General features: G+C 39.0%; 1 protein-coding gene and 1 long non-coding RNA gene across 2 annotated transcripts in view; one reads left to right on the forward strand and one right to left on the reverse strand.

The window, feature by feature from the left end:
* Positions 1–1,972: 1,972 nt before the first annotated feature.
* LOC309797752 lies at positions 1,973–6,251 on the reverse strand. The gene is made up of 2 exons (XR_014292789.1): positions 4,014–6,251; positions 1,973–2,273 (listed from the first exon to the last, which is right to left on the reverse strand). It is a non-coding gene; the product is annotated as an uncharacterized lncRNA (long non-coding RNA).
* Positions 6,252–10,806: 4,555 nt separating this feature from the next.
* Positions 10,807–25,252, forward strand: part of LOC309797750 (ferritin light chain-like) — a gene marked incomplete at both ends in the record, with an annotated part of 42,205 nt that continues 27,759 nt past the window's right edge. Inside the window, one exon of the mRNA XM_082646177.1 lies at positions 10,807–10,990. Coding sequence (XP_082502303.1) covers positions 10,807–10,990 — 184 coding nt within the window. The remainder of the gene's footprint in view (positions 10,991–25,252) is intronic.

Consider the following 25,252-nt stretch of genomic DNA (forward strand, 5'->3'; position numbering starts at 1 on the left):
AAGGCATACCTTAAAATATTGTAGTGAAATGTCTAGGGTGTGTCTGTCTGTGTTCTTGCCACCCTTCACCTTTAAGTAGCTTTTCAAAAATATGTTATAAACAGGTTGCTTCATCCTTGCCCTTTTAGCCTGTTAATGTCTAATTTAAGTAAAGCAGGATGCAATCCCCAGCAAGTTATCTGTTTCTCCTTTCTTGGACCATGCAAATCAAAACAGTCTTCTTCTAAGGAGGGTAGTGAAAAGTTGTGCCAATTGTGTTCATACTTCAGCTATTCCAACGTCCTTTAGTTTATCTTAAATGAGACATTCTCATCTTTGGGCTTTAATTATTCTGTTTAAAAATAAATTTTCAAAGATACTCTGAAGAGAAACTAAGAAAAAAAACAACAAAATAAAAGATTTACCATAATGCAGGTACATAAATATGAACTAAAAATACTTTTAAATTAAAAATTAATCTTTTTTATTTTAAAAATTAATCTAATTAAAATTACAGATTAGGCTGGATAGAATTGATCCATTGCTGAAGCTTAAAAACAAACTAGCTATAAATGTTACTAGTTTTCTACACTGTTGTTACAAGACTTGACTGACATCCGTGATGTACTCTGCAATATTTTTGAAATGATGAAATGTGTGATCCAGAGACTTGAAATATTTCAATACTTGTGTATAGGAATTTTCTTCCATGAACTAGAAATGAAAAAAGTGAGAATGTTTCCTTGCTCAAATCACATTAAGTGGATTCCCTTACATTACTTGCATTCATTTTTAGGATAGTCATAAATGGTTACATAAAATACAGGAATATTATCTGTTGAAGAAGCTGATGGTTTTTATAGTCAATGTATGTATTCAAATGATAAATGTTTCTGCATAATCTCTGACCCAACAATACCATTCCATGCCACTCCAAGAATTCTTCCATCAAAAGTAAAAGCTCCAGGACATAAAGACATGAACCTCTATGCCCATTACCACATTTCTTGAAATCATAAAACTGTTTGGAACTTAATAAATGTTTATCAATGGGTTTTGACTGAATGAAATTATGGCTCACTCATAGTACACATTACTGGGCATCTACTAAAGGTAATATGGTAGTGATATATGCTAGATATCATTAATATAATAGAAACACAATGTACTAAAAGTGTTTTGCAACTAAAAATCACTATACATTGTATGGCTTTAAAAAGGAATGAAATGCTGCTACATGCTATAACATGGATAAACTTTGAAAACATTATGTTAAGTGAAAGAAGCCAGACACAAAAGGACAACTATTATATGATTCCACTTATATGAGGTAGTTAGAATAGGCAAATTATAAACCCAGAAAATAGAATAGAGTTAACCAGAGGCTAAGGGGAGGGGAGAAATAAGGGGTTATTGTTTAGTGCGTACAGTTTCTGTTTGGGATAACAAGAAAGGTCTTAAAATGGATAATGGTAATGGTTGCTCAACATTGTGAATGTACTTAATACCAATAAATGATACACTTAAAAATGGTTAAAATGGTAAATTTTACATTATGGGACATTTTACCAAAATAAAAAATAAAAATATACTATAAAATAAAGTACAAATTTACCTCATACTAGGCATACTATGAAGTTTGCATAAAATTGCACTTATTTTAGGAGCTTATATGGTTATTATCATATTTGGGGACATGTAAAGAAAGCAACAGCTTAAGTAGTCCTCTTGAGTTCTTTCTCTCCATCTTTCCAACCTGGTGTTTTCTAGATTAATGGTTTTGTCACGCCTCTCTTTGAATACTAGCATCAGTAGGAATGCTAGCTAGTACTGGTTTCCTTAAGTATCAGCTAAAAAGTTTAATGTATTTTTATGCTGGTAATTGTTTTAGAACCTGGGAGGGATGTCATTGTTTTCTTAACTTGCCAAAAGCAAATATAGTACTGTAGACAGCATTACTAGAAAGAAATAGTAACTTTGAAGTAGACATATGTCCATCCTAAGCAAACTGAATATATTTCAAAGCAGACCACACCACTCAACTGCTGGCAATGTTCTTCCACATACTTGGCAGTATACTACTCGAAGTCTGAGAACTGTTTCTTTTTTGTAAAAATGATTTTGATTGGAAAACCCTGAATAAATCCTTTGGAATGTGTAACGTTTAGAGCTCCTTCTGGGATTCCTTTTCCATGAATCAAGGTTCTTTGATTCACTATCCTCCTTGGCACTTGCTTCCTAGTCATCTCAGCAGCCTTTGTGCCAGTGCTAATGAAGAGCTCCCAGTTTAGGTCCTAAAGCAGGGAGAACAATAAAAGGAGAACCTCATTTCAAGTACCAGAAATGTCTGGGCTATAAAGGACACACATATTGTCAAAGTAAGCCCAGAGTGGGGTGACATCACCAAGGTCATTCCTGGCTCCACGTCCCCCACAGGAGGAACAACTAACAATTATTTGGAAACAGGACACTATTTGAGAGAATCCTAGAACATGGAGGTGAGGCTGAAGCACCCCCGGGCACCACAGAGACCAAGACAGACTGCATTAGAAGGGTGAGAAAAGGAGCTACACGTTGACCACACTGCCCCTCCCCCAAGCCAGTGGAGCACCATGGGTGAGGTCTCCCCTGAACCTCTGGTTCCTCCAGTAGGAGAAGAGAACTGGGGGACAGCAAGCACCACCACTAGCATTGGGGTTGCTTTGTGGGAGCCACTGCTCTAACCTGCTCCACTGGGATTGCAGGGGAATCTGCAGGGTTTGACCACTAAAAGTTGGACTGTGATGAAGGGGGAAGGGGCATGCAACAGCCAGCACATGGATTGCGACCGATGGAATTCATACCTGCAGTGCCCAAGTAGTGATCACAACTGGCACCTTTGCTTATCTACAGAGCCAGGTTGGTGGGACACTACAACCGGGGAACTCAGCAGGGTACAGATCCACCTGATACGCATCTGGCCCTTGAACCTGGTTTGCCCATACCCAGGGAAAGAGCAGAGTCACAGCCCACCCACTGTGGAGAGTGTCTTCTGGCCATCTGACCAAAAGGGCTGGCAATAAATCCTGGAAGCCATTTGGCCCAGTCGTGCTCCAGCCAAGAGGCAGGCAGCCAGAGCTCATCACTGGCTCTGGTACAAAGCAGAGCCAGTATCAGGTGTGGAGGGATCCTGTACCATGCACAGGCAGGGAGATTAATTCATATCCAAGGCTGAGAGGAGCTCCCAGCTCCTCCCAACTGGGGAGCCTGTTTGAGAAATTAAGAGTCGCCTGGAGTGGTCCCTCCTCATCCCACCCAGGCAAAGGAACTGGGACTAGCCCCATCCCATCTGCTGTGGAGAGTGTCTTCCTGGCCCATCTGACTAGAAGGATTGGTGACAACTCCTAGAAACTGTGCGGCCAAGCAGTGCTCAAGCCTAGAGAAGGGTAGACAGAGCTGATAGTCTGCAAAGCAAAGCCAGTGGCCTTGTTCAGCCACAGAACGTGGAGTGTGGATCAGCTTGAGTTAAGACAACAAAGAGCTTTACTGGCTTTAGAGTTGCTTCTCCTGCTGCACCCAGGCAGGAAATCTAATTCATAGCCCTACTCATCGCTGAATACAGCCTTCAGCACGTCCAACTGGGGAACCTAACCAGAGAACATGGGAAGCTGTACAGCCCATTAAACAGCCCTAGATACAGTGGCACTTGAACAGACAGCACAGCCTGTGGCCTCCCCCTTCTGCAGGGCAAAACCAGTGCCCTCACCTGACCAGGGAATTAAGTGCACACTCTGGCCTGATTTGGGTTCCCAAACAATGAACTATCCAGGCTCTGGGTCCTGTCCAGAGCCAGGTCCTATACAAGCTCTGATTCTCTGCCAGGAAACTAATTCATAGCCCCATGTACTACTACTACTGAATATAATACCCAGTTAAGTCTGGAGGAAGAGCCCAATTATTCAGATATGCAGATACCAATGTAAGGAATCAAGGATCACAAAAATTAGGCAAATAGGACACCACCAAAGGAAAGTAATAAAACTCCAATAACTGACCTTAAAAAAATGAAGATCTGGGCTTCCCTGGTGGCGCAGTGGTTGAGAGTCCGCCTGCCGATGCAGGGGATGCGGGTTCGTGCCCCGGTCCGGGAGGATCCCACATGCCGCAGAGCGGGCTGGGCCCATGAGCCATGGCTGCTGAGCCTGCACGTCCGGAGCCTGTGCTCCTCAATGGGAGAGGCCACAACAGTGAGAGGCCCACACACCACAAAAAAAAAAAAAAAAGAATATCTATGAACTGTCAAAGATTTCAGAATAATCCTCCTAAGGAAGTTTAGTGAACTACAAGAAAACACAGACAGCTAAGTGAAATTAGGAAAACAATGCTTGAACAAGACAAGAAGTTTGACAAGGAAGTAGCAACATCAAAGAAACAGGAACACTAGATTTTAAAAATACAATAACTGAACTGAAGAATTCAATAGAAAGTTTCAAAGGTAGATTCGACCATGCAGAAGAAAGAATCAGCAAACTGGAGGACAGGACTTTAGAAATTACCCAGTGAAAGGAACAAAAAGGAAAAGAATAAAAAGAGTGAAGAAAGCCTATGGAAATTATGGGACACAATAAAGTAAACAATGTTCATGTATGGGAATCCCAGAAGAAGAAAAGAGAGAGAGAAAGGGAAAAAAAGTATATTTAAAGCAATAGTGGATGAAACCTTCCCAAACCTAGGATGAGAAATGGACATCCATATCCATGAAGTCCAAACAAGCCCAAATAGGTTGAACTCAAATAGGGCTACTCTGAGACACATTGCAATTAAATCATCAAAAGTCAAAAACAAAGAAAGAATTTTAAGACCAGCAAGAGAAAAGAGAGAAGTTACATACAAGGGAACCCTGGGATAATTGGATATTCACATGTAAAAGAATGAAATTGGACCAATATCTTATACCACTCACAAAACTAACTTGAATTGGATTAAAGACTCAAATGTAAGACCTGAAACTATGCAACTGCCAGAAGAAAACATAGGAATAAAGCTCATTACATGGGTTTGGTAATGACTTTTTGGATATGACACTGAAAACACAAACGACAAAATAAAAAATAAACAAATGGAACTACATCAAACTAAAAAGCTTCTGCACAGCAAACGAAAACAAAAACAAATCAACAAAGTGATTGAAAAGACAACCTATAGAATGCGAAAAACATATTTGTAAACCATATATCTGATAAGGGTTAATATCCAAAATAAATTAAAAATTCATACAAATCAATAGCAAAAAAAAATTACCCAATTAAAAAAAATGAGCAAAGGACCCGATTAGACATTCCTCCAAAGAAGACACACGAAAAGCCAACAGGTACATGAAAAGATGCTCAATACCACTAGTCATTAGGGAAATGCACATTAAAACCACATTGAGATATTACCTCACACCTGTTAGAACAGTCATCCTCAAAAATGTCAAGAGATAACAAATGCTCGTGAGGATGTGGAGAAAAGGGAAGCCTTGTGCTGTTGGTGGGATTGTAGATTGGTAAAGCCAGTATGGAAAACAGTATGGAGGATCCTCAAAAATTAAGACTAGAACTCCATATATCTAGCAACTCCACTTCTGGGAATATATCCAAAGAAAATGAAAACACTAACTCAAAAAGATATCTGCACCCCCATGTTCATAGCAGCATTATTTATAATAGCCAAGACAGGGAAACAATCTAAGTGCCCATTGATGGACAAATGGGTAAAGAGGTTGTTTTATATATTTATAGATATATACGTATGATATGTATATACACACACACACACTGAAATATTATTCATCTGTAAGAAAACAAAGAAATGCTACCATTTGAGACAACAGAAATGGACCTTGAAGGCTTTATGCTAAGTTAAATAAGTCAGAGAAAGAAAGGCAAACACTATATGATCTCACTTATATGTGGAACCTAAAAAAAAAGAAAACAATCATAGAAAAAGAGATCAGACCTGTGGTTACAGGAGACAGAGGGTCAGGGGAGGGGAAATTGGAGGAAGATGGTCAAAGGTACAAGCTTCCAATTGTAAGATAAATACATACTATGGACATAATGTACAACATGATGACTATAGCTAACACTGATGTGTGATATATAGAAAAATCGTTAAGAATAAATTCTAAGCATTCTCTTCACAGGAAAGTATTATTTGATCTCATTTATATAAATTTGTGTGTTTGTGTGAGAGAGAAGGACAGAATACAAAAATGCAAAAAGAAAAGTTGTAAAGTACGAAGCTGCTTAGGTTTATATCTCAACTATAACAGATAACAATGTGTTTAATTTTAATAGGTACAAATATAAATATTAAGCATAGAACAAGCAAAACGAAAAACTGAGCCCAGCGTAGATGTCCTTAAAGCATTTGCAAAGGAGGGCTTTATTAGGCCCGCGAACACCTGCAATTACAGGCAAAATTCTATGTGTGTGTGTTGTGTATGTACTTGGGGAGTGGACGCATAGCCTTTATTGAATTATTAAAGGGGATGTTAAGACCCAAAAGTTTAAAAAGCACTGGAAAGCCTGACCACAAAACCATTTTAAACTACTCTGATTATGTTTTTATAGTTTTCCTTCACTCGTTAACACTTCAAAGAACAGCATGTGAATGTGGAAAGAATCTCTGCCATTTAGGTAAGATCTCTGAGTCTCAGTGTAAAATTAGCATATAGTAGAAGGATGAAATTATACACCATAGATGAAAGTACCTAGCAGAGCGCTTTAAGACTAGTACTTATTTATGCAAGACATCTTCCCCTGCTTACTTGTTTTCCGTAGAATGAAAGCATACTGAAAGCTGGTACAATGTCTTCTTTAAAGTTTTCTTTTGTAATGCTTACTATGCTTTTTGATACGGATGAGCCAATATCCACTTAAGGGCATGTAAGCTCACAATAACTTTTGTTGAATATAACTGTTTGAATGTACTTTCACTATATTATTATATAGGGATTTTAAACTAAAATGTACCTGCACACACTATTTAGAGCCTAACTTGGATATTAGAGTAGCTGGATATACACCCCTGGAAAATAATAGCTAATTTCTTCACTAAAATCAAATTGCTGAACGTCTACTTTGCATATACATAGCTGGGCACTGTATTATGAGTTTCAGGTAATAAAAAGTTGTTAGTCAAAGACTCTGCTCCCTAGGGTTATTTTACAACAGCAAATCATTTTCAAACTAAAGGATAGACCAAAATAGAAAGTGCCACAGGCATTTAGACAAGGGAGAAACACATCTGAAATGAGAAGGAAGGTGGGTATGGGGAAGGGTTCATGGAAGAGGCAGTGTATGCTGTGAGCAAGGTTTCAACGTGTAGCAGGGTGAGTGAAAGGAACAAATGAAGACATATAGTCGTGATATCATGAGGCACAAACTAGAAATAAACAGCACTTGTTCTAGGCTGGTCATGAGGTAATTTAAGGGGATTAGTGAGAAACTAGATAAAGAGATATCTCTTTATGTATTACTTATTAATAATACTTTTGAACACAAGTATTTAATTTAAAAAAAAGAACAATATAGGGATAGGAGACTAGGAGGTACAAACTATTATTATAAAATGAGCTATAAGGATATACTGCATAGCACAGAAAATATAGCCAATATTTTATAACTATAAATGGAGTATAACCTTTAAGAATTGTGAGTCACTATATTTTACACCTGTAACTTATATAATATTACACATCAACTATACTTCAATTAAAAATGCTATTTTAGTGAATAAAACACTAAGCAGTAAAATTTTTAAAAAAGAACTTAGAAGAGAACTTAAAAATAAAGGCATAAAGAGCAGGTTGAAACAGCGCAGAAATCTGGCAATTAAGAGGCCATTGATAACTTTCAAAATAGCACTTTTTCTACCCATTCTCAGTGGAGGCAAAGCCTTATGAATCCTACTATTTCTTTTTCTGTTTTTCAAAATCTCAGGATAAGTCTATTTCAATTGTAGCTAATGGCAGTAATGCAGCACCAGAAAATGCCTTTTGTAAAGAGAGGGCAACTTTGTGAATCCTAAGTGGGTACTCAAGTCTTAAATTACTGATAACACTGACCACCCACCAGACTACATGTTTTTTTTTTACGTGATTGGAAAGCAACAGATTGATTTCAATTCTATCTTGTCATATCTACAAAAAAGTTCCTACAGTTCATTTAGCAACTAATAGAATACATCCTTCTATTTGGTATTACTCCTCCTTAACACGGGGCAATTAATTTTTCCTTTCTCTGGGAAACGTTTTTAACAAAGGCAATAGAGTCATAAATTAGTTTCGGTTAGGAAATCATACAACTATTTCTACCTAGGGCTTTGAATTTAGAAACTTTCCTCAGAAATTGTTTAAATATAACGAAGTCCAAATTCAGAAATACCTTAAATTTAATTATCTTAGTTGCACTAAAATAACAAATTCTATTTTCTATCTTGTTTTCTTTCTTCCCCAGAAGGCTTCTCCAACCCTAATCCATAACTTAATGCATTCATCTCACCTATACAATCACTGGCAGGTATGATGCCGGCTTTGGCGGCTCCAGTCCCCTAATCCTGACCCATTTCTTGCCAAAGAACTCAGTTTCTTCAGAAACCAAGTAACAGACATTTCAATTTCTAACCATCATTAGCATATTTTCATGTACTAATACTCAACATAAAAACACCTTTCAAAATTACAGAAATTTGTACTGTACTTAAGATCAATTGCACTAACCTGTATTTCATAAACCTTGGGCTACTTTCTAAAAAATGAATTATTATTTTAATATGTTTTTCACTTATTATTCAGAATAATTATTCATATAATTAAATATTTTACAATTAGGTAAGAAAGGTGGAAAATAGTTTTGCTATTCTTGTTCTTTGTTCTCTCTTCTAGTTGGTGTGCCTGAGTCAAAATTTTAGAATATTGAAAATTTACTATTTCAAACCCAAACCACATTTAAAGATAATAATAACAACCAGCCAAAACAATATCGGTCCAGAGGTTTGCATGGTCCGGGGAACAGTTCTCTGAGGGGGCCATTTGGAGTGGGATTTGCCCACCCCCCTCCACTCCTTCTGCCTCATATACTGAAGATAGAGACAAAGAAACCAACTCAACTCTTTCCAAAGTGTATCTATAAATAGAGAATTTGTAATCAGAAAAACAATAACGATATATAATAGAAGTAACATGATTTTTCAGAACCAGTATCTTGTTCTAAAGCAATATTTATAAAAGAAGGTAAGAAGGTTAGCTATAAACCCTGGACCTCTTTTTCATTGGTCTCCTATTTTAATTTGTTAAAATAAAACCCATGGCCTTTTGAGTCAAACTGTCTCTTTAATTTCAGATTTAAAGATAACAAATCTCTTTTTAAATGGAATATTGGCACACAGACACCACACAGTCTGGCTTATTGCAACTGTTCTCTGTTGGTGAAGTGGCACATTTGTAATCCCCACCATAGCAATCTTCACCATTTCACAGAATATCATTCAATTGTACATCCCTAGGTGGGCAACAAGAATGGGCACTTGAGCTCAGCAGCAAAGCGTTTGTGGGGAAATCCTAGGTCAGAACCCCCAAAAGGGGAGACTAACTTGAGGATGCCCAAATAACCTGAGGTTTACCTTGGCCACCTCCCCTGGCTTTCTGACTGCCTGTGGGAAAAGCCTCTCTGGAATCTCTTTTGAGGTTATTGGGGGAATCCTAGGACAAACACACTGCTTGCTTTTGCAGGAGGACTTGCCCCATACCCTACCCAGCTAGGTGTCTCACAACCTAGCTGGACTAAAAAAGCTTCAAGAAAAACGGGACAGACTGACATTTGCATTTCTACTTCCACCTAGTCTTATGCACGTGGAGCAAAATATGTAGGTATAGCCCTCTTTCTCACACCCCAACAGATTCTGCTGTCCTCGAAACCCATCTGGTAGCTGCAGTGACTACAACGAAGGGAGTTATCGGAAACCATGTTGGTACTGGGTTTAAAGGATTTTTCATGCCATGCATTTTGGGGAAGGACACAGATAATAGTCCAAGCATGGTATAAGGCAATGTCCTTTCTGGGTCCTTGAAAAATCAGTCACGGAACAGAGGTGGTGGACAGGAGCTGACAAGAGCTGGCTTGTTAATGAGCACAGCATCCCCGGGGTGGGGGGTGGGGGAATCAATGAAATGATTGACAAGAGAAGATGGTAAATGAAGGGAGAAGTGGGGACAAGTGCTGCTCAACCCAAGCTGAACTCCAGGAGGTAAGTTTCTCCTCTAATTTGAGATTCTTTCTAAAGGTTCAGTATTGAAGGGGGTGTTTGACGTTGAAATGTGCAGACCCATTCTAATAACTGGAAAGGGAGAAGACTGAGGAAGGCAAAAGGAGAGGGAAGATTTCCGATTACTTCTCTAGGCTGCTGACAAGAACCTGCTGCTCGCAAACCAGAAATTAACCAAGCGAAGGTTGAAGGTAGCAACGTAAAAGTGAAACTCAAATTATTTTCCATTCTGAATCCTCTTCAATATCGAAGCGAGTGTGGCACAGCAATGGTTGATTATCTTAAGATTACAGAGGCTGACCGCCTTCTTTGTTTGCCCAGTAACACCGCTCCTCCAATCATCTCAAGCACTTGGCTGATTAATATTTCAATTCCAGTTGCTGCTCCTTTTCCCATTGCAGAAGGCGGCAGGGATATTCCCCTTCTTCCCTCTGTATTACAAACCCCATTACTAACCAAGCAGAAAGCACCGCGCAGTGTGGCCGAGGCTAATAATAGCCGGGCTGCTTACCTTCTCCGGAGGGATCGAATCAGCGCATGTCCCCGCGCCGGCTGCCCCGGGGCCGCAGTGCCGCCGCGCCGGGTCTGTGCTTGGTCAGTTCGGCCGGCCCCCACCCCACCTGCCAGCTGCAGCAGCTGCTCCCGCCGCTCCCGCCGCCGAGCTCCGGCCTCAGGAAGTCATCCCCCGCGCCGGGCCGGATCGCCACATTCCGCGCCAGCCGCGGGGGGAGAGGGGCCTCTCCCTGCTGCGGGGACCGGCTCCTGGAAACTGCGCTCAAAGATCGCTACCCTTCCCGGTTGTAGGGTTATTTTCTAGGAATGCTTTTACAGAAGAAGCGTCGCCGGCTGGTGGACCGAGAGAGAAGAGCCAGAGTGACTTTCTCTGCAGAGCGCCTTACCTCTGAGTGCTCCCCTGTCACTCCCGCGGCATGGACAGCTCCATTCCGCTGTGTGGGTTTTCCACCCTCTTCATCTTCCTTATCTGTATTGTTCATTTCGCTGAATTTGAGAGTGGGATTAGCTTTGAAGATATCATTCAAACACTCCGAAAATATTTTAAATTGGCGACTAGTTTTTCTAAGCCCCTGTAGCAAGCTCCACTTTCCCTCAACACACACACACACACACACACACAGTTACTCGCACGAACACACCCAGCCAAACCACTCACAATTAGGAAAGCTGGGACCTCTCGCCCTCTTGCCTACGTAATGGAACAGGAAACTCCCAAAGGAGTGGGGAAGTAGGACCGGCTAGCGAAAGCACTCGAGGAAAGAGAGAGGGGTCGCCCCAAGATTTTGTTGCTGTTCAGTAGTGTCCTTAGTGGACAGATGTTCCCCCTCTAACCCCCTGGCCCCGCCCCAAGTGGAATGGCTGGTCTGGTGACCGCTGTAACATTTGGAAACAAAGAAGCTGAAGCCACATTAACAGGTGGCTGCATCTCTTTCTTTCCCGAAGGATTTATCAGAATTGGCTTTAGGAATAATATTAGCATATACGTATATAATAAACCCTTTCCTTCTCTCTTTAAATTGGCACCAGCTATTAACAGGTTTCTCTCTCTCTCTCATTTTCCTCCCTCCCTCCTTCCCTCCCTCCCTCTCCTAAGCTGACCAGATCATCAGTTTCCGGACTTAAGGGGGAAAAAAGGCCAAGGATGTGCTCTCTTTACAGCTGAACCAGGGCTTATTTTCCCGGTGTTCAGCCATTCCCAAGTAGAGAGGCTTTTTGACACTAGGGTTCTCTGTGAGTGAACTTCTCACATTCAGCTTGCTTTTGGAATTGCCCATCACTAGGTCCAGGCCAGTTTTATCCTTGGATTTGTCCAGCAACCTAAACAGTATAATTGCACAAGGCCAAGGCAGTACTTTTAATCTAGGAAGAGTTCCCAGCTCTCTGTTTAGCAGTTCCAAAATTAGGAGGTAGTGTAGCAAACAGTTTCAACAAGGCTCAGTAAGAATTCTTGACCCTAGAATGCGGGCTTTTTAAAAGCTGGAACAACCTAATTCATCTCTCTGAGTTTCACTTTCATAAAATTAGACCTCACCAAAGAGCAGGGGATTCTTAATATGTATCAAAGTGTATGTGGAATCTGGATGGGAATATTACATCTTTAATTTCACTAACCTCTAGCTGCAATTTAGTATTTAGCATGTCCTTTAAATCTAAATGCAGACAACAAACCACAATAATATTAGGAGTACCCGTGACTATATCCCCAGCAGATACCACAGACAATTTCCTAAGGCAGTTTTTATAGTTATCTCAAAGTATCACTAGTCTGATGTTACAATCAAATCATCATTACCTTTTTTTGTTTTATCTAATAGACTATATCTATTTTAGAATGGTTTTAGATATACAGAAAAATTAAGGGGATAATACAGAGTTCTTATATATCTCATTCCCAATTTCCTCGATTATTGACACCGTACACTAGTGTGGTACCTTTTTTACAATTAACGAGCCAATATTAATACAATAATATTAACCAGAGTCTGTACTTTATTCAGATTTCCTTGGCTTTTGCCTAGTGTCCTTAATTCCATTTCAGGCTTCCATCCAAGACACCACATTACATTTAGTTATCAAGCCCCCTTAGGCTCCTCTGAGCTGTGGTAGTTTCTCAGGCTTTTCTTGTTTTTGATAACCTTGACAGTTTCTTTTTTAAATGTATTTATTTAATTTATTTATTTTTGGCTGTGTTGGGTGTTCGTTGCTGCGCGTGGGCTTTCTCTAGTTGCGGAAAACAGGGGCTACTCTTGGTTGCAGTGCGCAGGCCTCTCATTTCAGTGGCCTCTCTCGTTGTGGAGCACGGGCTGTAGGCACGTGGGCCTCCGTAGTTGCAGCACATGGGCTCAGTAGTTGTGGTTCACGGTCTCTAGAGCGCAGGCTCAGTACTTGTGGCGCACGGGTTTAGTTGCTCCCTGGCATGTGGGATCTGCCCAGGCCAGGGCTCGAACCCGTGTCCCCTGCATTGGCAGGCGGACTCTCAACCACTGCGCCACCAGGGAAGCCCCAACCTTGACGGTTGTGAGGAGCAGTGATCAAGTGTTTTGTAGCATACCTCACTAATGTAAACTGTCCAATGCTTTTCTCATGGTAAGACTGGGATTATGGTTTATTGGGAGGACAACCAGATAAAGTGCCTTTTTTATAACATCTTATCAAGGGTACATGCTATCAACGTGATTTGCCTGTTGATGTTGACCTTGATAACCTGGCTGAGGTCGTGTCTCAGATTTCTCCACTGTAAAGTTACTCCTCCACCCCTTCCACACTACACTTGTTGGAAGGAAGTCACTATGTGAAGCACAAACCCAAAGAGTGGAGAGTTATGATCCACCTCCTTGAGGACAGAGTATGTACATAAAGTATTTGGAATTCTTCCACACAGATTTGTCTATTTTCCCCTAAACATTAATTTATTCAATTATTGATATTTATTTATATCAGTATAGACTCATGGATATCTATTTTATCCTTTGGGTTATAATCCAATACTACTTTATTTTGTTGTTTGAATTGTTCCAGCTTTGGCCATTGGGAGCGTTTGCTTTTGGCGCCTGTGCTCCTTTGACATACTCCCTTTGGGGTGTGTGAGTTTGTGTGTGTGTGTGTGTATCTGTGTTTAGCATGCATGTTTGTGTGTGTGTTTAACACTTCCTGACTTTCTGGTACCACAAGATGCTCCAGGCTCATTTTGTGTATTTCCTGCCCCAGTCCTAGAATCAGTCATTTCTCTGAGGAGCCCTGATTCCTTTTATTGGAGAGTAGTAATAGAAACCAAGATCTGGGCTCTAGATGTGCTGTTGCTAATGGGCTATTATTTGATTAGGCTCTCTTGACTGAGAGAACAAAGAAATATATATGTACACTAACCCATGTATATACACATATCAGTAAATATTTCTATATATAACTATCTATATCTATATTGAGCTGAGTGTATACTGATGTCTGCAACTATAATGCATTAACGCTGAGATTAGTTTAGCCTCCTCCTCTTGTTTATCTGTAAATTCATACTTCAATATTGAGAAATGTGGCTACCACCATCCACCATCTATTTATTTAATTGTTCAATTTCAGTACACATGTATCAGAGTTGTGAACCCATCTCCCCAACATCACTATTTTTAAGTATAGTAGTTAATAGAGTCTCTGTTGTATCTCGTTATTTAATGAGTTTAAATACCCATTCGTTTCTATATCACAAATTTGGTTTTTAAAATATTCTAATGACTGCACTTAAAGCATAGTAACTAGTTTCTTTTGAGATTCTATGTATTATATTTTATGAATTTAAAAGTGTTATTTTAAGACTCTTTAAATGGGCCACTCCATATTGTCAAAGGGATCCACAGTAAAAAGAAGGTTAGGACCCCAACCTCACAAAGATTATTGTCAGTTTATAATGAGATGATGTGAAATTGTCTGGTGCAAATGTTGAGAGCTCATGCTTGATAAGTGTTAGCTTTGTCCACTTGGGCAGGCTTCTTTCTCCTTTAAAGTTCTAAATACCTTGGAAGAGAGAACATGCTAAACCTTATGGTTAATAATTTATAATGTAGTGGAAGGATTTGCTAGGTATCAGGGTTGGAGGTAAAGGTCCATATAAGGTTGACGGAGGATGAGTGATTCCACTGCAGAAGTTTGTACTTGATATAAATTAATATAAGTGCAAGCAATGTATTTTAAGTTCATTCTAGAGGAGTAGTTCAGAATAGCTTCACAGAGGAGAAGACCTGAGCTATCTTGGGAGATGTTTAAACAGATGAGGAGTGGAGCCGGAGTTGGGAAGGCAAAGGCAGTGTAGCCTTAGAATGCAAATGTTCACAGACATGATCTTGTGGCTTATTCACCATCCTTACCAACCTAATAAGGACACCTGCTGGTAGCTGCATCATCATCATCATCACCATCAACATCATCACCATCATGTTAATAAAGAATGGATATATTTGCCAGGTAGTCAAACAAGCTCTTTGCACGTAGCACCTAGATGTTTTCTACGATCCGCCTTATGAGTTCAATCATTGTAATTATTCTCATTTTTCACATACAAAAATGAAGACTTAGAGAGATTAAGTAATTTGTTCAAATCTTGGTGTGTGCCCTCTCAACTCCATGCTCTTTACCTCTGTGCTTAACAGGCTAGGATGATTTGCCCATATTAAGGGCTCAAATATTGGTTGATAAGTATAATAATCTCATAAAAGGAAAAGTGAAGTAATCTACTTTGATGTTTATGATGCAGTTTGGTGAATGCACTTAAGTGCCAATAGATGAATAATAAAAGTTAGAAACACACAAACATAGAGAAGAAAAATTCATATGTGTATGTCTGCTGGGAACAAAAAATCCTCCTGAATGTCTAACTTCTTAGTAAATATCAGGATATCACATACACATCATTAGGCAGCATCAATGGAGGATCCTCTGTACCCTGCAAGAGGGCACTGTTATAGATGCACAGAAAGAAAATTCATATTTCCTGTACATTATAAATAAGGACATACTATGATCACTCTTCAAGAATGAAGTAATTTGAGTTTTTAAATTTTCCTTATCAATTGGTGTATATGAATCATGTTAGGTGAAGAATTATTGGTTGATTGGACATTTTATGTTTTAATTCTTTACAGAAAACAGTAAACAAATCCTTTTAGGCTTAAAATATCACATTCAGCAAATGAGTTATTATACTGAAGAAAGTGATGAATTCAGTAAAGTGTCTGGAATCTAAAATAAGAAGTAATTGAAGGAACTGGGAATAGATGACATGAAGCAAGACCAGGAGAGAAGTAGGTGGTCGCTCTAAACGATTTTAGGAGTTGTCCTATGAAAAAGGGTTTAGACTGTCCCACACTGAAGATTTTAGACCAAGTAGACAGGTTTAGGTTGATAAAAGGATGAATATTTTGACAAGTAGAACCTTTCAACTATAAAATGGACCGACTGCATTTTAAACTCAAGAACTCCCTGTTACTGAAGTGCTTTAACAGAGGTTGAAGTTAAGCAGTTGGAAAAGTAAGAGCCTTTACAGTGAGGAAATTCTATGATTCTATGGTTTTCAACTCATAAATTTGTGTAGTTCATCCATTTTACTCATTGTATACACTTAAGTATATTGTTCCTTGAAATGGCCATTCAAAGTTGTTTCCTGTGCCACACACTATGAATGTTAGGGTTGGTCCTGTGTAAATCTTACCCCCATTGAATTAGTATTAACCCTAAACAAGCAGCTTTCTTCCATAAGGAAACAAAAAAAGAGGTTCAGAAATGTCCAAACTAAGTTTTTATAAAACTGTGTTATCAAATCTAATTTATCAAAAAACTTCAAACAGGGGCTTCCCTGGTGGCGCAGTGGTTGCGAGTCCACCTGCTGATGCAGGGGACACGGGTTCGTGCCCCAGTCCGGGAAGATCCCACATGCCGTGGAGCGGCTGGGCCCGTGAGCCACGGCCGCTGAGCCTGCGCCTCCGGAGCCTGTGCTCCACAACGGGAGAGGCCACAATGGTGAGAGGCCCGCGTACCGCAAAAAAATAAAAATAAAAGGAAGATGCAGACCTGTATGCTTCAGGATTTTCTCACCAAAACCCCACACAATTTCTTTACTATTCCAGCCAAGTATGGCCTAGCCCTACCCTCATCCCTGTTTTTCTTGGTTTAGTAATAAAGAAAGAGATGGGAATAAAGAAGAGATATCAGGTAGAAAGATATAAAATAGTGGGGAAAATAATATAAGTGAAGTCAAGTACCACCATCATTTACTAGAAGTGAACTTTCAGCACCAGCATTAATATTTTTTCCTGTTATATCTGTAAATGATAATAACTAATATGTACATAACAATTTTCAATTTAAACAAATCTCATTTTTATAACTAACTACTTCGCAACAAGTAACATGCTAAGGCAACATCAATAGATGAAAAACGGTAGTCCCTGGCCCCAAGGAATGTTGCCCAGGAGAACACAGATATATGTAAACAACACAGTCACAATACAGTGTAGCGAGTGCAACAATCAGGCATGCAGAAGTGCAAGGGTAGCAAAAAGGAGCATGTGATCACAACACTAAAAAGAAGCCTGCACAAAAGACATAATATGTAAACTGAGGTTTGAAAAATGAAGTGGGTTTCCCAGGTGCCCCATAGGGAGAAAGGAATTCTTGGAGGAGGGAAAAGCATAAATGAAGACAGTGAATTGTTCATATAATCCAGAAGTGAAGTAGGCAATGGCAGGAGAAATGATTGGACACAGGCGTCATGAATACTTGCATGTCTGCATTTTAGCAAGTCCATTCTAAAGGAAACTTTGAGGATCAACTCGGGTGTGGGGGGCCGCGGGGGGGACAGAACTAGTCATTGCTGCCAGAAACACGGGAACCACTTTCTACCAACCCACCAAAATAACGACTTCAAAGGCAACATGGTATCACAGAAAAGGTTTGTTTTTTTGTTTGTTTGTTTTTAGTTCATTAGGTCTCACTTAAAATTCTGATTCCACGATGCACTTGCTTTGGGATCTTGAACAACACTCATAAGCTCTGCAAGTTTCAGTGTAGTAAGTTTATGTGATTACCTTCATCTGTAATATCCCTGTGTTGCAATCTTAATGGAAACTCAAGTTCAGGTCAAAGACAAGTTTCTCTGTGACCTCTCCTCTGAATTGATTCAAAAGCCGTCTCGCCCGTCCTCATTTGGCTTCTCTTATGGAATCTCATAAAAACTTCTATGACCTCTTTCGGGTTTTTTTGTTGTTGTTGTTGTCTGTTTGTTTGTTTTTTAATTTAAGTATAGTTGATTTACAATGTTGTGTTACTTTCAGGTGTACAGCACAGTGATTCCTTTTTCACATTCTTTTCCCTTATAAGTTATTACAAAATATTGAGTAGAGTTCCCTGTGCCAATAAGGAGATCCTTGTTGTATCTATTCTATGCCTTATTTGAATGACCGTAGCACTCGTTGTCTGTATCATTTTTATGTCTCTGGTTGCTTTGTGACTGAAAATGAAAAATGTCTATTTGTTCATTCCCTGGCCCTTCCTTAAAAATGTGTTCATTTATGTATTTCATATTTATTGACTACATCTTAGACACCGTGTTAACTGCTGGTTCTAGATGTTAGTAAAATATAGACCTTCCTGCTCAAAAGGTCACAGTATTTGTGGGAAAACGAAAAAATGAACAACCTATATCTCAAAGAGCTTTGTACTTCCCAAAGAGAACACACCTAGTAGGTACAATAAATACATGTATCATACATAAATGTATAAATAGTTAATGGGATTAAAAACTAGAGATAACTGCTTTTCGATTCTGAGGAAATGATGATTATATTTCACCAGGAGCTCAATACCACTCTGAGAATGAGGGCTTAACCCCCGTCCTGACTCACTGCATTGCTTTTCTGTATAAAAATACACAAGTCTGTATATGCGCTCTAGAAAAAGGCTTATCTGGCATGAATTTCAGAGAGCAAGAAGAAAACTTCAAAAAGTTCAGAGAAGCATCCAGAAGCTCAGATGATTGGCACTAATACAACTTGCTTGACAGGAAAATAGAGCTGTAAATCTCACAAAATTAGATGATCTTTGAAGAATTTCAAAACCTCCTGCTATTAATTGGAAATCCTAGAAGAACCGCTTCTTTTAAAGCATACTGATAATATGGTTTACAGCTTAATATTCAGAAGGCTATGTTTTGGCTAAGTGAGCTTCAGGAAAGAAGGAAACTTGTGGTTCAGTTCCATCTACTCTGCAACCTCTGGTCAAGACATCTACTTCTGTGCTCAGCCATCTTATCATCTTTGAAATGGAGGCAACTCTAAGAAAACATAGTTACAGAGATGTGGCACAGTTTCATGTGTCATTGTCTTCATTTGTTTCAGAAAACCAATAACATCTAAGCTACTACTGCAAAGAGTACAATGTTACCTGGGGTCATCTAGTGCAGCTCTGTCAAAGTAAAGAAAAGGAAAGGGGCCTAGAATAACTATAATTTTCCCAAGAGGACACTATTATTTTATGGTAACTCTGGGACAAGAACCCTGATCTCTTTGATGCCATTCCATTGTTCTTTCGTTGGGTTCTGAACAACCCAGAGAAAGAAAGAGAAATGAAACTCCTATGTGCTGTGTCACTGGTACAGGACGTGGCAAGATTGGAATTGGAGCACTACATATTAACAGGTATTTGGGGAATTCTTCAAACTAATTAAGATATATACCAGGTCCATAAAAAACAGTATGTTTTCTGAAGATGATTCTGTGGCATGAACAGAACTGGTAACTGAAGGTGTCTGTGTGCTGCAGTTCCAAACAGCATGGATGAATGCTTGTTTTCTGGCACCTTGAAGACTCCATCCCAACATACACATTAAAATAAAATTAACATTTCAACTGGGTCATATTTAATTATGCATGCTCTTGTAAGTCAGCAAAATATTCCATATATCATTTAAGTTGTCACTCATTTTCTTTTTTTTTTTTTTTGCAGTACACGGGCCTCTCACTGTTGTGGCCTCTCCCGTTGCTGAGCAGAGGTTCTGGACGCGCAGGCTCAGCGGCCATGGCTCACGGGCCCAGCCACTCCACGGCCTGTGGGATCTTCCCGGTCCGGGGCACGAATCTGTGTCCCCTGCATCGGCAGGCGGACTCTCAACCACTGCGCCACCAGGGAAGCCCCATATCTGATTTTCGTATTAGGACTCTTCTAATTTTTTATATATATTGGAAAATAACTGATGTCTTTCTAAGGTGTATATCTTTGATTATGTTTTCTATTTTCATAAAGCTTCTTGTATTCTCTACTCAAAACAGGAGTAAATAATGGCTGCATATAACTAATAATGATCAGCCATTTTGTCCAGATTTTTAGATGTGTTGGTATAAAGCTACCATAGTATTCTTTTGTAATTAAAAAAAAATTCTCTCTGTTTTATAGCTAGTCCCATCTCTATCATATTTGCCAAATATGGCTTATTTTATTGGTGTTTGTAAAGAGCAAGCTTTTGGTTTTCTTTGTCACGTTTACTGCTTTTCTTCTCTATTTTTGACTTTTCTCTTGATTAATTTTGTCCTTCCACTCTTTGGCATTTACCTTGTTCTTTTTCTATGTCTACTGTCCATTTCCTGTAGCTTCAAGAGCCATTTTCCAAAACTCAACGAGCTCTGCCGGCTGTGTCATGGCCACTTCATCATATGCCATTAAAACTTAATCTCATACACTGGGTGAAGACTCAGCAGACTTATTTTGCTTTCAAAATTGTTCTATAGCCTTGGATCCTTCTTCTTCTCCTAAATTAGCACTATCATCAGGGAAAATTCTAGTGGGCCTAGAATTCTAGGCTTCCTTTCCTGCAGTTTCATAATCAAAGAAAAAAACATTTCCACCCTTTTTTTGATGTTGATCAAAAATTTAGCAACACTTCTTTGCACTGTATTCAAATCCCCAAATATAAGCAAGCCTTCATGTACACAGGCTCACTGAAATGTCATAACTTTAAACTATGTATGACCTTGAACAATGACCTTTCCAGATACTCCACACTCTTTCTAGGTGTTCAGACTTTTTCATTCCTACAACATCTTTTACATATGGTCGATTTGTGTCATAAGTTCTTCCTCACTCCCACTTCTGAGTATATATCCAAAGGAAATATCATCATAATTTGAAGAGATATCTGTACTCCCATGTTTATTGTAGCATTATGCACAAGAGCCAAGGTATGGAAACCACCCAAGTGTCCATAGTAGATTAATGGAGAAAGGAAATATGGTATATATATAGAATAGAATATTATTCAACCTTAAAAAAGAAGAAAATCCTATCATTTAAGTCAACATGGATAAAACTGGAGGCCACGATGCTAAGTGAAATAAGACAAAGACAAATAGTGCATGATGTCACTTTTATGTGGACTCTAAAAAAATAATGAAATAAATCAACTCTTCCCTCCCTGGACATTTTCCTCAGCAGAATCTAGCAGCCTCTACTATGAGTCTTATCTCTTTTCTTTTTATTGTTTGTACCAGATCACAACCCCAGGGAACCTATGTATTTACTGATGTATATCTACATTACAGTTTACCATTGTTCTTTTCCTTTGTAATTCATTCCTTCCACTTCTGGCCTCAGAACCTCATTTTTACTTTGGAGAAGTCCTTGTGATTCAGGTAGGCTGTGTGTCTCCTTCCTAGGCTGTGTGACTTGGGGCTGGCTAGACACAGTGTTTCACATATACTCTATATGTCTTAAGTACTTATTTCTCTGTTTTCCATCATTTTCCCTCCAAATTTTTGTGTAGTTATTTTTTAATTGACATTTGTATTCCTTTCTTTTGTTTGACTAAGGTACTGTTCAACCAATCTTCTGAGTGCTTAATTTCAACTTTTTTTAATTCTAGAAGTTTCTTTTGGTGGCATTTCACAGATAATTTTTGCTTAAATTGTACATGTTGCCCTTCTTTTAATACATTAATCATAATTTTAAATAATAGTTTCATTGAGATATAATTTACTTTCCATATTATTTAAAGTGTACAATTTCATGTGTTATGCATCTACCACCACAATCAATTTTAGAACTTTCATCCACCCACCAAAAGAAAAAGAATCTATTATAGGTCACTCACTCCCCCATTTCTCCAAACCCTAGGCAGCCACTAATATACTTTGTCTCTACAGATTTGTCTAGACTGGACATTGCATACAAATGGAATCATACAATTACTTAGCATGTTTTCAAGGTTCATCCATGTTGTAGCATGCATCAGTACTTGATGTCTTTTTATGGCTGAATAATATTCCATGGTGTGGATATTACTATGTTTCATTTATCCATTCACAGTAAATGGCCATTTGGTTATTTCCACTTTGGGGCTCTTATGAATAATGCTGCTGTGGTTGGATTTACGTGCAAGTTATGTATGCAGGTCTAGATTTGTTTTTTCAATTAACAGACTATTTCGGAGCAGTTTCTGGTTTACAGAAAAATTAAGCAGAAAGGACAGAGTTCTCGTACCTCCTTAGCTCTCTAGCCAGTTTCCCCTATTATTAACATCTTACATTAGCGTAAGATGTTTGTGATAGTTAATGAACCCATATTGATACATTATTACTAACTAATGTCCATGGTTTACATTAGACTTCACTCTTTGTTTTGTACATTATATGATTTTTGATAAATGTGCAATAACCTGTATCCACCATTACAGAACCATACACAGGAAGTCTCTTTGCCTTTAAAATTCCACGCTTCACCCATCCTTTTCTCCCTCCCCGCAACCTCTGGCAACCATTGATCTTTTGACTGTCTCCACACTTTGGCCTTTTCCTAAATTTCATATAGCTGCAATCATATAATATGCATGTAGCCTTTGCAGATTGGCTTTTTTTCACTTAGCAATATGCATGTAAGCTTCTTCCATGTCTTTTCATGGCTTCATAGCATTTTCTCTTTATTGCTCAATGCTATTCCTTTGTACCGATATACCATAGTTTGTTTATCCATTCACCTATTGAAAAACATCTTGGTTGATGTCAAGTTTTGGCAATTATGAAAGAAACTGTTATAAACATCCATGTGCAGGTTTTTATGCGGACATAACTTTTCAGTTCCTATGGGTAAATACCAAAGAGCATGATTACTAGATCACTGTATGGTAAAAGTATGTTTAGTTTTGTAAGAAACTGCCAAGTACCCTGCTAGCAGCAAATGAGAATTTCAGTTGTTCTGCATCATCAACAACTTTGGTATTTCATTATTTGGATTTTAGCTATTTGAATAGGTGTGTAGTGGTATCTCGTTATTCTAATTTAAAATTCCCTGATGACATGGAATGTGTAGCATCTTTTCATATGCTTATTTGCCATGTGTCTATTTTCTTTGTTTAATCATAGTTGTTTTCTTTTGTTTTTTACCCAATGCCTACTCACTCTTGTCCTCCTGTGTCTATTTATATTGTCTTTTTTCTTTCTTTCTTTCTTTCTTTTTTGAGCTTTTGATCAGTTAGTCTTTTTCCTGGTATGTCCAATTATTTTTTCTATTAAAATTGGGCTTAACTTATTTTAGGAAACTATAAAGATACCTCCACATTCTGGATGTTGTTATTGTTCTCTTGAAAAGATTTCCTTTTGCCCATGGCAGACAGTTACTATAGGGACTGGAAACCTTAGTCCATTCTCAGTTTGAGCTCATTCAAAGCCTTTTTTTCCATCTGTGTGAAGGGTGCTCTATTTCTGTCTTGTCCTTCCTCTACGGGTGTTGCCCTTTGGGCTTAACCGTGTGAAAGTTTGGATTCTCCCTATTCCCAACTACCCTTGTATTTGTTAGGCTTTAAATGTAATGGTTCCCGCAGCCCTGTGAGACTAAGGATACGTGTAGCTTGTCATTCCATTAGTTGTTGCCTTTAGCTTGAGCTCTTGCCGTTTGGCTTCTGTGGTTACAGTCTTTTGAACTCCTTGGCTTTTCAGCTCCTAGGCTGTAACATTTGAATCAGCAAATGCCCCAAGGAGAAAAGCTGCACCAAATGTCAAGCTTGCATCTGTGTTTCCCTTCTCTCCAGAACTTGGCCCACATGTCTTGGTGTCTCTCTAACATTCGGATGCTGGCGAACAGATGTTTTCTTACTGTATCCAGGTTTTCTAAAATTTCTTTAGACCTCACCTGATCTTATGTTATTATTGAAGTATCATCTCAATTAGCCCTAGGAAGAAAGTTTACAATTTTATGTTTTTTTAAATTTTCTATATTACCTCAGTTTCTGTAGAGACCTTTTACCTGATAGTTCAGTCTAGTTCCTGTGTTACCAGTAAGATGGAGATAGGTGGAGGCTAAGAATATTGGGGGGAAAATCACTGATGAATGATATGGCTCGTTCTTTTGTTTTTCCTCTCCTTATTTACTCTGGCAGCCTACATTTGCCCTTCTTGATTTGACCCAGTTGCCCAGATAAGCAACCCACTCTGGCAAAGACATGACTTTACTCTCATAAATGTCTGCATGTTAGGATAAGTTAGATGATGAACACCATGCCAAAGTTCTTTCTGTGACCAGTCAGAATGGCCATCATCAAAAAATCTACAAACACTAAATGCTGGAGAGGGTGTGGAGAAAAGGGAACCCTCTTGCACTGTTGGTGGGAATGTACATTGATACAGCCACTATTGAGTACAGTATGGAGGTTCCCTAAAAAACTAAAAATAGAACTACCGTACGACCCAGCAATCCCACTACTGGGCATATACCCTAATAAAACCATAATTCGAAAAGAGACATGTACCACCATGTTCATTGTGGCAGTATTTACAATCGCCAGGACATGGAAACAACCTAAGTGTCCATCGACAGATGAATGATAAAGAAGATGTGGCACATATATACAGTAGAATATTACTCAGCCATAAAAAGAAATGAAATTGAGTTATTTGCAGTGAGGTGGATGGACCTAGAGACTGTCATACAGAGTGAAGTAAGTCAGAAAGAGAAAAACAAATACCGTATGCTAACACAGATATATGGAATCTGAAAAAAAAAATTCTTCTGAAGAACCTAGGGGCAGGACAGGAATAAAGACGCAGACGTAGAGAATGGACTTGAGGACACGGGGAGGGGGAAGGGTAAGGTGGGATGAAGTGACAGAGTGGCTTGGACATATATACACTCCCAAATGTAAAACACAAACTAGTGGGAGGCAGCCACATAGCACAGGGAGATCAGCTCGGTGCTTTGTGACCACCTAGAGGGGTGGGGTAGGGAGGGTGGGAGGGAGACGCAAGAGGGAGGAGATATGGGGATATATGTATATGTATAGCTGATTCACTTTGTTATAAAGCAGAAACTAACACAGCATTGTAAAGCAATTCTACTCCAATAAAGATGTTAAAAAAACAAAAAGTTAGAGAGTAAAAAAATTCAAAAGAATTGGCCACACTCCTCCAATAGATTCTCTAACCTTTAGCAGAACAGAATTCAC

Source organism: Mesoplodon mirus (genome assembly GCF_964341445.2).
Source record: "Mesoplodon mirus genome assembly, contig: HAP1_SCAFFOLD_948, whole genome shotgun sequence".
In the NCBI taxonomy this organism is placed as follows: domain Eukaryota; kingdom Metazoa; phylum Chordata; class Mammalia; order Artiodactyla; family Ziphiidae; genus Mesoplodon; species Mesoplodon mirus.